The sequence below is a fragment of the Peromyscus maniculatus genome, chromosome 1, assembly GCF_049852395.1.
Source record: "Peromyscus maniculatus bairdii isolate BWxNUB_F1_BW_parent chromosome 1, HU_Pman_BW_mat_3.1, whole genome shotgun sequence".
NCBI lineage: Eukaryota > Metazoa > Chordata > Mammalia > Rodentia > Cricetidae > Peromyscus > Peromyscus maniculatus.
The window spans coordinates 56,933,775-56,946,813 of NC_134852.1; the positions used below are offsets into that span (position 1 = coordinate 56,933,775).

General features: G+C 41.2%; 1 protein-coding gene across 3 annotated transcripts in view; it reads right to left on the reverse strand.

Annotated features, from left to right (window-relative positions):
* LOC143266974 (STAM-binding protein-like) overlaps nucleotides 1-13,039 on the reverse strand; it is a 28,453-nt gene that overhangs the window by 13,941 nt on the left and 1,473 nt on the right. The window contains exons 2-6 of one of the 3 annotated variants that reach the window (XM_076543083.1): nucleotides 11,100-11,210; nucleotides 10,283-10,501; nucleotides 9,416-9,600; nucleotides 2,132-2,214; nucleotides 1,001-1,212 (exon numbers count right to left, since the gene is read on the reverse strand). In XM_076543083.1, coding sequence (XP_076399198.1) covers nucleotides 1,001-1,212; nucleotides 2,132-2,214; nucleotides 9,416-9,590 — 470 coding nt within the window. In that variant the 5' untranslated portion in view covers nucleotides 9,591-9,600; nucleotides 10,283-10,501; nucleotides 11,100-11,210. Of the gene's footprint in view, nucleotides 1-1,000; nucleotides 1,213-2,131; nucleotides 2,215-6,663; nucleotides 6,894-9,415; nucleotides 9,601-10,282; nucleotides 10,502-11,099; nucleotides 11,211-13,039 lie in introns of those variants that run through there. The other 2 variants (XM_076543079.1, XM_076543086.1) reach the window with 2 other exon arrangements.

Sequence of the window (13,039 nt, forward strand, 5' to 3'; positions counted from 1 at the left end):
ATAACCAGACTGCAACTCACAACTCCAGGGAGGCTACCTACTAAAGAGGACCTTAAGAAAGACACAGGAATCACCCAACAACAGAGAAATGGATGAGATCTACATGAACAAACTGGAGTGTGTAGGGGGGGCGGGTAATGGAGGGCAAGGGTCAAGGGAAAGAGAGGTTAGGGGAGCAGGAGGTCCCAGCTGGACCAAGAACACAGTGTGAGAACAAGTAAAGAGATACCATGATAAATAGACCCTGTGGGAATAGGAAGAAGCAGAATGCTAGAGAGATCCCAGAAATCCACAAAGATTCCTCCACTATAGACTACTGGAAATGGTCAAGAGAGTGCCTGAGCTGACCTACTCTGGTGATCTCAGGGCTAGTTATGACTTGTGAGACATTTACCCTTACCTTTCCTCAAACACACAATGTTCTTGTCGTTGAGACTATAGGAGTCATTCCCTGGGGACAGCTCTGCAATCTTATTCTGCCAACCCAAGTATGGTGAACAGCTCAGGGACTCTGCTGAGCCACTCCAACACTAGGTGGTCCACAGCCCAGTCCTCTGGTGGCTGTGTAGCTACAGGAAAGGCTAACCTCTTTCCTATACCAATCAATAGGCTACAGGATGTAGAGAAGAGGAATCTGGCTCTGCCACACACAGCAATAAGCGTATGACTGGCTGCCTGGGTAGAGATAAAGCAGTCAAAACACTCACCAATGCAGACACATCCTATTCACCTGTCAACTCTTTTGTCTAAAAGCTGGGCCATGTGGGCACAAGCTTAAGAACTCTGCTACTCATGAAATCCCTTATATGTGATACCACCAACTTTGGTCCTCATGTCTTTGAACAGTAAGGAAAAGCATGTGTGAGATCTGCCAGAAATCTGATTAAAAGATGACTTTGACAAGTTCCATAAAGTCAGCAAGGGTAGGAAGCATGAAGAGGATGACAGGATGAGTGAGGGATCAGTCATGGGAAAGGAGGTGGAAAATGCAGGTTCTCACGTTGAAAATTTGTGATACATCACAAGCGCTTCCTCTGTGAGGCCTTCATTTAGCAGGTCTTCTGCTTTTAGCTGATAGGTCTTCAGCTCAAGGTAAGATTTCCAGGGAATTTTATTATTGATGTAAATATTCTGCTCAAGAGAGCTTAAAAGTTGGAACTGCTCTTGGGTCAGGAGAGTGACATCTTTATGTCTGCGGATGGTGCTCCTGACCTAAGAAAAAGAGAAGATGGGGAACATCAAAATGCATCTCCTGCCATCCTGCCATTCCAGCAGTCTAGAACACATAGACATGTGCGCGCGCACATCTCTCTAATGTAAAATAAAACACCACATTGGTGATTCAGCTCAATAAATGTATGAACAAACCCAGCCTAGGATCCTCTTACTACAGTAGTAAAGAGTTGGAAATAGGGATGTCTGTGTCCTTTGAAAACAATGTGAAGGAGCTCTTGGGTAGCATTTAACTTAAGGAACAGACCTTACCTACCACCTCTTTGTTGAGATTTGCACTAGAAGACATATGTAGCTGTGAGTGGTTGTGTACACATCAGAGGATTGTGCTTAAGCATAAACCCAGCAGTTACCACGCGGGCTTCTTCTGATGTTACCAAGGCAATAGAGAGCACCCAAGCTTGGAGGAAACTCTACTCATACCTTCCACAATGTAATCTCAGCTAGAAGCAAAAGGATTTGTGATGGGGTGCCCAAAGTGATTTAATTAGTATCTATGATACTCAAGTCTTCAAGAGCCTTTGTGAGACAATGGCCAAGGAAAACTCAGTTCCTGCTATTTAAGGATTTCAGGGACTAAGGCTCAGAATCACGGAAGAAGAAAAAAACCCTTTGGGAACTGTGAGCTCCGGGGACCACAGCATTGCACAAGCCCTTCTTGAACCTTTTCTAGGGAGTCTGTGTCTTTGAGAGCAGAAGTATAATGAATTCTAGAGACAAACTGCTCACAGTATTGACTTGCTTTCTGTGATCACACTTCTGATGTAAGACATGTCCACCAGGGAGAAAAAAAAGTGAGGTTCACTAGTTTAAACACAGAAAAGGGCACCAGGCTTTTACATTTCCTCCATATGATTGCATACAAATGACCTCTCTTTTCAGCAGCAATGAGACTTACCTCCTTCAGAGCTCCAGCAATGAAAGGTCCTTTAATACCTGGACAGCTCTGATGGTCTGTGAGCCAGGGTTTGAGAATATCACCTGTTACCAGATACAAGTAGTTAGGAAAGGAGCTACTTTGCTTCTCCAATAATCAATGTTAGTTTATGTTAATTTACATATTACCAACTCACTGACCACGATGGCCATGGAGATACAGGCTTTAATCCTGCAATTTCCTGGCTGAGATAGTAGTCACAACCTGAATTCTATTTTAACTTAAAAACTAGGATTAAATAAATTTTTTAAGAGTTTCCAAAGGAGATCAATTCAAGATGGCAGGGGCTTCTGGCATCCACAGGCCCATGGAGCAGTTCTAAGGAGTCTGAGAGACACAAGGAGGGTCAGATTGGAGATAGGGCAGCAGAGGAAGAATCTGAGAGAGCAGAGAATCTCAGAAACAACTAAAATATTGCAGGTCTTATGGGGAGATGCTTTTAAGAAGTGTTCTCATGAAATTGAAGGAAAAAAGAAGAAGGAGAAGAAGAAGAAGAAGAAGAAGAAGAAGAAGAAGAAGAAGAAGAAGAAGAAGAAGAAGAAGAAGAAGAAGAAGAGAAAGAACAAGAACAAGAAGAACAAGAACAAGAACAAGAAGAAGAAGAGGAAGAGCAGAGCAGATTCTATACATGGGCCAGAGAGAAGTGAACCTATAGCTGCTGAAGTTCACACTAATGGAGATGGAAAATGGTTCGTTTTCTGGATTGGGTTTCCTCAAAAGGCCTCCAGGGACTGTGCTCTAGTTGGGGGCCATGTTAGTGTCCATAGTCCATGCTGCCACGAGAAACCATGTGGAAGTCAATGAGCCTTGCTGCCACTGGCAATTCCAGGCAAGGAAGCTTCTTTTTACAGTGGTAACAATGACTGTACACTCATAATTAAGAATGAGAAACACGGCCGGGCGTAGGTGGCGCACACCTTTAATCCCAGCACTCGGGATGCAGAGCCAGGCGGATCTCTGTGAGTTCAAGGCCAGCCTGGGCTACCAAGTGAGCTCCAGGAAAGGTGCAAAGCTACACAGAGAAACCCTGTCTCGAAAAACCAAAAAAAAAAAAAAAAAGAATGAGAAACACATCACAGAAGCCTTTTCCCACCTTCAAATAAAAAAGGAAGCAGTCTAGACAGTAAGACACTGAAGGAGTCCTTAAATTGTAATAAAGATGCTGAAATATAGCTCTTTTCAGTTGATGTCTTCCAGCAGGAGATGTGGCTATTGAGTGTGAGGAAGGACTCAGTTATTTTAAAATGGCCGGCCAATGAGACTTTCACCATGATCCAATGATATATGAAAAACAAAATTTAGAACTTATGTACTTTTTTCCTTCTTTTGGACAGGCACAGGGTGGGAGAATGCCCCTGGGAGGAATTGAAAGCTATTTTGATCAGGTGCATTATATAAAATTGCCAAATAATCAATAAAAATATTATGTTAGAAAACATGTACAATGAATAGAAAATATTTCCTTAAAACTCTACAGGGATTTATTTTTAGGGAATGCTTTCCAGGAACTCATTATGCAACAGAGGGTGCTAGCCATGAACTAGTAGTTACTCAGCTATCTCAACTCCCATGTCCTGTCCCTGAAACTACTTTTAGAGATTTTCTTTGGGGACCACAGCAGGAGACACAGTTGCTAAAGTGCCCTAGACTTAAATCACAGTCCCAATTCTCTACCCTGGAGGTCCTGTCCTAACTGTGTTCCTCAGGTCTAGAAGGGTTGCTCACTGATCTCTAGGTAGGACACAGATGCCTATCCAACCAGCTTCACCAAGGCAACCCTGCTCATGGATGAGTAGCCACCAGTTCCCCTCACATCCCAACACTACTGCTCAACAGCACTAACATGGAAATGCTAATTTGGAAAACTGATGGAGGATTGCTGCTGCTGTAACGGAACATCTTGGCTCTGAGTGTGTCCGTCTATACACATGGCTCTTTCCCTGCTTCTGTGGAAATGCTCTCAGGAACTATCTGAGTACTTTATCTATACTGAGCTCATAAACACTTAGCACCTCAGTGAGTTCAGAGCCCAGTCTGTCAGATTCCCTGTGGAATGTAAAGATCCATTTAGTGAGAGAGAAAATGCTCTGTCCAAAATCATAACCCCACATATATCAGGGGTAAGATTCTAGTCAGGACACCAGCTTCTAGTTCAATATTCTACCCATGATTCCACACTGTCTGGACTTCTCAAAATGTATGGGAAAATTGAATGAAAGAAACGTTTCGATTTCTTTCCTTACCAGACATTGTTGGGAAAATAATAGGAACACAGTTATAAGAATCAGATAACAAAAACACTGTCTGGATTCAGAAACAGAAAACCCACATGCCCAGGATCAGAGATAATGGACACTGGGGAAAATTGTTTGTCAGCATCATAAGGACAGTAAGACCATTCAGATACTGAATGGCTAAGAGGTAGAGTGATGTCATAAAGCTACACTGGTACCCTAGTCAAAGACTTCTTGGAAAAAAGAGCAAATAAATTAGAGGAGCAGAAAGTTGGCTCCTATCTTTTCTTTGTAGTTCTATGATTCCTTACGATCTGCAAGTCTGTCCTGTAGTGAAGACAATGACTGTGAAGATGAAGAAGCAGCTTTAATTTGAAAGCTGATCCTGAAGGTGCATAGACTCCGCCACACATTCGACAATTCATGTGTTCTCCAGAGGTCAGAGAAATAAAGGACCCAGTACTGTCTCTCAATCCTTTCTAACCGAGCTAGCAGTGTGTGCAGAAAGAATTCTATTTTCTTTTTTTTCCAGGAATAATTTTCTTTGTGACTGAAGCTGGCTTGAGAGTCACCATTTATCCTAAATTTGCCAACAACCGGCATCAATCCTCCAGCTTCAGCCACCTAGGTGCTGAGATTTCACTCATGAGCCCAGACACTCAGCTCAGAATTGTTACTATGTATCTATAGCATGCTCATTTTCATATTTTTTCTTTAAAGACAGGGTTTCTCTGTGTAGTTTTGGAGCCTGTCCTGAATCTTGCTCTGCAGAGCAGGCTGGACTCAAACTCACAGAGATCCACCTGCCTCTACCTCCCAAGTGCTGGGATTAAAGGCGTGCACTACCACTCAGTTCATTTTCATAATTGTTGAGCATCACCAGTATTCAAGAAATCAGCCAAGAAAAAACAAACACAAAAGGTATCTTTCCTGATACGCTGGCCCTCCTAGTCACACATTTTCCCAGCCTCAGTTGACTTCCTGGTCTACTAACCTACATGTTCACTAAATCCATCACTGTTTGCCCTGTGCTAAGCAAATTACTCAATCACCAGAGAAATTTATGATTCAATGAAGTCTTTTGGCTCCCTTCAGCATTCAGTCCCATAAATCCTATGTTACCATGGTTAACACCTCCAAGTTCCATGCTCGCTCCTTCCTCCATTCTATTTTCTCCCCCACCACTGCATTTTTCTATTTTCTTGACTGTCTCCAGGTCCAGGTGGCCTGTTCTTTTTGTAAAAAGCCCCAAAGTGCTCTTCCAATAGCTTCAGCCTCCCTGCCCTGTGATTCTTCCTCCTCTCTAGTTCTCTTTTAACTAGACCGAAGACTCCAAACATTGGGAATGCTAATTTTTAAAACTCCATTGGTTTTACTTTATTTCTTCAGGAATGGTCTTTAACACCCAAGTCACTGTGCAGCTAGAGACTGGCATGGTCTCCTTGATTCTCCTGCCTCTGTCTTCCAAGGGCTGAGATTACAGGGGTATGGCACCATGATCTGACTAAACACTTTAGGAGTTTGTGTGGAGTGTGGGCCAGGGTTGTACAGCTATCTGTAAACTGTACCAAACATGGGTGAGGACCTTTATTATCAGGAAGGTGCCTGACATTGTCCCAGTGTGCAGGTGCCAGGGAGAGCACAGAGATAGAGAACACTGTCATTCACTGTAACAAACAGTCCTGCTTTAGCAGGGAAAGCAGACTTTCCTCTCCCCGACTGCTTCAGGGAAGACACATGTGCAGCCACAGAAGAGGGAGGGACATCTGCCTAGCCAGAAAAGGTCAGCTATTCTCAGCTGCTAATGGAACACTGCCAGATACATTCTCGAGTCCCCTCATATTTCACCACTAATGTTGACCAGCACCAACTGTGAAGTATCATTGTGGAAAACTGTGTAAAGGGAAGTATCTTGGCCCTCGGTTCTCCTCATTACATACCCAGATCTCTCTCTGCTTCAGCTGAAACAGTCCCAGAAACTCTGACTTTCTTCTCTGTGTATTGCTCCTAAAGACTCAACATCTCAGAGATCCCTGAGCCCTGCCAGCCTGTTATCTCACCAAGGAAGGTGAGGGAACATTCAATGAGAAGATGAGGAAATACTATGTCCAAATCTCAACCCTAGGAAATGTCAGAGCCAAGACCACCATAGGGCACCAACCTGTTGTTTAGCACTTTCCCCTTTATTCCACATTGTTTTGATGCTTCCCAATTTAGTGAACTGCCCAATTAAATAAACATTAAAGTTTCTTTTCCTACCTGACATCTTCAAGTCAGGAACAGAACAGGAGTAGGATCTGGGTAAAGGGGTGGGGACAAAACAGGAGTAGGATCTGGGTAAAGGGGTGGGGACAAAACAGGAGTAGGATCTGGGTAAAGGGATGGGGACAAAAACAGGAGTAGGATCTGGATAAAGATGTGAGAGATCGGGTTGTTAGGTTTCGCAGTAAAAAAATCACGTCTGTGCAGGATCAAAGATGCTCAGCACTGAGTTACAGTTGGTCACGCATGGCAACCTCAAGACTCCATCTGGTGCTGATTGGTTGAGGGAGGAATGATGTCATAAAGCAGATGAAAGCCAATAGGATTCCCAGAAGCTATGTTTAAAAAGTGACAGTTGGACACCTGCAGGAAGACTAGAGCAGCCGTACATGGCTGCAATCTGGGCAGCTGAAAGCACACAACCCAGACATGACAATTTCTAGTCCTAGACCCCTAGTTCAGGAAGAGTGTCACGTGTTTCGCACAAGTGGTCATTAATAAAGTCATTTATTATTGACACATGATTTTCATATTTCAACAGATAAAAATGTATTTTTATGCACAGATGATGTCCTTGGTGAACATCATAAATACTGTTTTACTGCTGTGAAGAGTTACCACAGCCAAGACTACTACAGGTGGAGCTCCAGGAGTCCAATTGGTTAGAGAGAGGAGGGATTATATGAGTAAAAGATATCGAGACTATGATTGGATAAAGCACAGGGACAAATAGCCAAACTAGTGTAAACACATAAACTGTGAGGAGCCCCCATGAAACTGGACCAGGCCCTCTGGATAAGTGAGACAGCTGATGAATTTGGAACTGTTTAGGAAGCCCCCAGGCAGTCGGACCAGGACCTGTTGTCAGTGCAGCAGCCGGCTTTTTGGAACCTAGGGCCTATGCTGAGACACTTTGCTTAGCCTTGGTGCAGGGAGGAGGAGACTGGACCTGCCTCAACTGAATCTACCAGGCTGAGCTTACTCAACATGGGAGACCTTGCTTTGGAGGAGGTGGGGATGGGAGGTGGATTGGAGGGGGGAAGGTTGGGGAGTGAAAGGAGGGAGGACAGAGGAATCATGGCTGATAAATAAAATTAAATTATAAACTAAAAATATTTATTTAAAAAAACCTCATCTTTAGTGAAGTATACCACACCTAGAAAGACAAATATGGTATATACTAGTTTATATGTAAATATTAGCTGTTAAGGCTATCATAATCATAACCAAGCAAAAATCCATTTAACCACAAAGGTCTGTTGTAAAGGACTGAGCACAGGTAGATCTCTCTAGGAAAGGGAAATAGAACAGTTATGGATAGATAAGGGGGGACTAGAAGTGGAGGATCATGGAGAGGAGGAGGGAAGAGGACAAGGGAGGAAATACATAGAGAGACAGCTAAAACTAAGAGCCATCTGAATGGGTAGTATAGAAATCTGACAGAGAAAAAGATTTCTAAAATATATACATATGTGAAGATGATCTACATGAAATCACCAAATACTGGGGAAACAGAGCTCCAACTGGACATCTCTTGTCACCAAATGAAGCTTTCATTAGCAGGATTGGGTTACATCTAGTTGAGCTGCTGGCCAAAGGGGTTCTTGTGAATCTCCAAATACCTGAGGTTATGGCCAGGGCTATAGGTTGTCATGCACAAACTGACAGCAAGACCTCAACTGTTAAAAAGAACACCAACAATTCATTGAGCATGAACATAGAGAAGTCAAACTGGTGCCTACATACAGCCTTCACACCTATAGTCTAGCATCTTTTGTACAGGGAGGTACTCTACCAAAGGAGAAACATAAACAGTAACACCAAAGGAGAAACGTAAACAGTAACGTAGCCATGAACCCCTTGATCTACAATGGTGTCCTGCCTACAAAATATACTTAGTGCAATGGTGCTACAAATCTTGTGGGAGTAAACAACCAATATCTTATTGGACTTAAGGCCCACACCATGATATAGAACACATACTGGACACTGGTTAGATAAGCAAGAACCTGAGACTAGAAAGGTCAGAGATCTAGTATGAAACCCAATAACACCTTTCCAAATGAAACAAAACATAGCAAGAAAAACCTCCTAATGATATTTCACATACTCAGAGTATGGCATACTCAAAGATATCTACGGCATATCTATGACATACTCATAGATAACTGCTCAGTCAACAAGAAGACTTTTCCCCAGTGGACAGTAGGTTTAGGTGCAGAGCTCTACCCTATGCAGAAAATGAGAGAACTTAGAATGCTTAGCCTAGAACAGATGTCTCTATCAAATCCTTCCCCTCAGACCTCAGGGGTTGTTGTGAAAGAGGAGGCAGATAGAGTGTGGGACCCAGAATAGATGGAGAAAACCAAGAGTACAGGTTCTCTAGATCAAGAATATTGAGGCACAACTGAATTTCACAAGGACTGAGCAGCATGCACAGGGCCTGCATGAGTCTACACCAAATTGGGTCCTAGACCTGAAAAGAAATTTGGACACATAATCCTATCCATAAACTGGAAGCTATTTCCAATTGATAACTACTTGCAAGTGAAAATTTGGTTTTCTCCAAGTGTAGTTGGGGGCTTCCCTGGGTCCCACCTGGTCTGCAGCCACTCAAATCCAAATAAATACACAGAGGCTTATATTAATTATGAACTCTATGGCCATTAGCTCAGACTTATCACTGACAAGCTCTTACACTTAAATTAACCCATAATTCTTATTTTTGTTTTGCCATGTGGCTTGGTACCTTTTCTCAGTTCTGCCATGTCATCTTGCTTCCTCTGTGTCTGGTTGGTGACTCCTGACTCAGCCCTTCCTTCTCCCAGAATTTTCATTTGCTTGCCCCACCTATAATTTCTGCCTGGTTCTTGGCCAATCAGCATTTTATTAAACCAGTGCCCAAGAGCAATATTCCACCGCATTTCCCCTTCTCTGTGTAATCAAAAAGAAAAGTTTTAATTTTAACATAGTAAAATTACATATAATAGAAAAGTTATCAAGCAAGAATTACAGTTACGACTGGACCTGCCTGTACTGAGTCTACCAGGTTGATCGCAGTCCTCGGGGGAGGATTTGCCCTGGAGGAGGTGGGAATTGGGGGTGGGCTGGGGATAAGGGGAAAGTGTGGGAGGGGGGAGAACAGGGGAACCCGTGGCTGATATGTAGAACTGAATGGTATTGTAAAATAAAATAAAAAATAAAAATAAATAAATAAAACGAATTACAGTTACAATATCTAGTCTATTTGTATTTGGCAAAATTAAAGAAAATATTCTATCATCTATCCTATATTTGTGAGTCTAAAGTTTCATATCCAATTTATCTTTTATCATAGCCAAGGAAAATTATATCTAGTCTTCAACTATATCAAAGACCTCAGAAAGATATATTACCTAAGTAAATAGGAAGTACCATTGTAAGCAACTTCTAAAAATTCTGGAAATGACAGAGACAGCTGCCTGCCTGTACAGTCATTCAAAGTTCCTCTGCAATGTTGGGGCATCTTTCTTCAGACTATAGGCCTAGAGTTTCTTAGTTGCTTCTCTCTGTGTCCTGTTTCTCTCTGTGTCTGGCAGTTTCTTCTGCAAAGCAGGAACCTGAAGGACCATCTCACCTTGTAAATTTCAGTGGTCATCTTCCTATGGGTCCTGCATGTCCAGTTTATACAACATATATTCAGTCAGTCAATGCAAAGGGATTTTTTTTGCCCAGTTAATTTTTGTGACAAAGAAAGCAAACTCCATAATGATTTTCTTCAATGCCCATTATCTTCTTTGAAGTAGATTGGTGTGGCCAGAAGCAGACATGTCTCAATGTCCAGAAAGTCAAACTTCTTAAAATATTTTAAATGACATATTATGTAGGTTTTTGAAGTGTTTGAAGATTACCTACCTAAGTGAAGTATATCTATGTATACCTAGAAAACTTAACTAACATGACTATAAATTTGATTATCATAGATGACTAATTACTAATCTGTATTTCTCAACTATATACTATAATTTCAAATGAGTTGCACAAACAAAATACTTTAAACAAGAGTTTAGTTTATGCATAGAGTATAACAAAATTAAATTTGTATCAATAAACTGAAATCCATAGAAATGTAAAACATTTTTAAACAAGTTGTTGCTCTTTAAAAGTAGAGTCAACAATCTACTCTTTCATCCTATCATATCTATATCCTATATTTCTATACCATACCCCCTTTCTTATTTTAGAAAGAAATTGACTATGACCAATAACCATTTGTAATCAACAACCTAAACAATGACAAACATCTAATATCCATTTTTTTGGAATGTGGGCATAGTTTTCTAGGCTACTTCCTGCTCATAGGAGGTGCTAGTAGTTTTATGAGGATCCTAAGAAAATTAAGATTTATGGTCAAGTTCTAACTAGAATAGTCTGTGACACTGTATTCTCTGAACCTGTTGCCTTGAAGCTGTTCAGGATGTTGGATCATCATCTGGAGACCTCTCAGGGGCGTCTTCCTTGATCAAACCATATTAGCCTGGAAGCAATCCACAGGTTCTCATCTTCTGTGGAAACAAAAGCAGAACCTCTTTTCCAAAGCAATACATCATTAGACATAAATTTTGAAATCAAGATACCTTTAAAATATACACATTGATTTAACTCAGCAGCTTTTACAATCAAATGTTTCTCTGCAGTTAAAAATCCCAAAGACAATATAATCTAGACTCTGTTTGTGATTTCCATCTTTGCCTGGCTTATTTTTTGTATTACTTTTACTGTTTCTTTAAAGACTTTATTTTGTGAAACCACTTCTTTCTTTATATACCTGTTTATATTCATTTTCTTCTCTCTTCCAAGACTACATACATTTTTACATACACTGTAAACCATTTAAAGTCTTATTACATCTGAATCTGCCTTATTGTGAATCTATTGCTTTAAACTGCAGTGGTTAGTACTGAAGCTGCAGCCTTGGCTGCTGACTCCACCCATCTCAGCTTTTCAACATGGTGGAGATAATTCACAACCAACTCTGAGACCAGGCTGTCCACTGACTCTGGGAAGCAGTGGGTCTGTGCCTCTATCAAAGCAACATGTAGCCCAGAAACCTCTTCTTTTTGTCTGTGCTAGCAAAAGCTAAATCTACCACACAGTGCACTACATGACTTAGAGACATCTCTGTGTAACTTGGTGGGAATCTGCCATGCTGTACCTCATGGCTTGCCTGAGACACAACTATGAAGCTGTTTTTAGCTCCATTTTAAAATCTCTTAAGTTCTCTCAGGTTTTAGGTGGAAAATCTTGTCCCATGTTGGGCACCAATTGTAATTGGAAGTTTTCCTGTGTCCGGCCCAGTCCACAGCCAGTTAGACACAAGTAAACACACAGAGGCCTATATTAATTACAAACTGTATGGCCGTTAGCTCAGACTTGTTACTGGCAAGCTCTTACACTTAAATTAACCCATAATTCTTATTTTTGTTTTGCCACATGGCTTTGTACCTTTTCTCAGTTTTGCCTTGTCATCTTGCTTCCTCTGTGTCTGGCTGGTGACTCCTGACTCAGCCCTTCTTCTTCCCAGAATTTTCCTCGTCTACTTGCCCCACCTATACTTCCTGCCTGGCTCTTGGCCAATCAGCATTTTATTAAACCAGTGTACAAAAACAATATCCTACAGCATCCAAAAGATTCTCACTGGGGAAATACATTGCTTCTAAGGGTAGGCTGCATGCCCGTCAATATATAGCCAACAGAATAAGAGTTCAGCCTCATCATTAGAGGCTCCTTGTCTCATAATGTTATGTCAGTGTTTTTCTTCTTAAAAAAACAAACAAATAAACTTCATCTTTCTTCATATTTTAACTTCATTTTATTTATAAATCTTTTTTCTCTCTTTTTCCCCACAGGACCTTGGTGCATACAACTTCTGTTTTGTATTTTGTGTTATTCCTGAGTTTGAGAACAAGTGGGTATCTACATCTGCATCTGGTTCTTGTGCCTTTACTTGAACTCTCTTCCTTCTGTTTATTTTGTATGTTTTTCTATTTAAATGTGTTAGTTTTGTTTTATCTTATTATAGTTTATTTTATTATTATCCCTTGGATGCCTGTTGGTTTTCTAATAAGAGACAAGAGGTGGATCCAGATAGGAGGGGAGGTAGAGAAGAAATGGGAAGAATGGAGAGAGGGAAAACTATGATTAGGACATATTGTGTGAGAAAATAAAATCTATTTTCAATAAAAAGAAAGATAAAGAAAATATTTAAATTAATATAAAATAAAGTCCAGAGAGTCAAAGGCTGCCATGTACTGGGACTTAAGACCAGAGGAGTTCAAAAGTGTGTCGAGAGTAAGGGATAGGAAAATTGAACCAAGAATTGCTAGTATCTTCC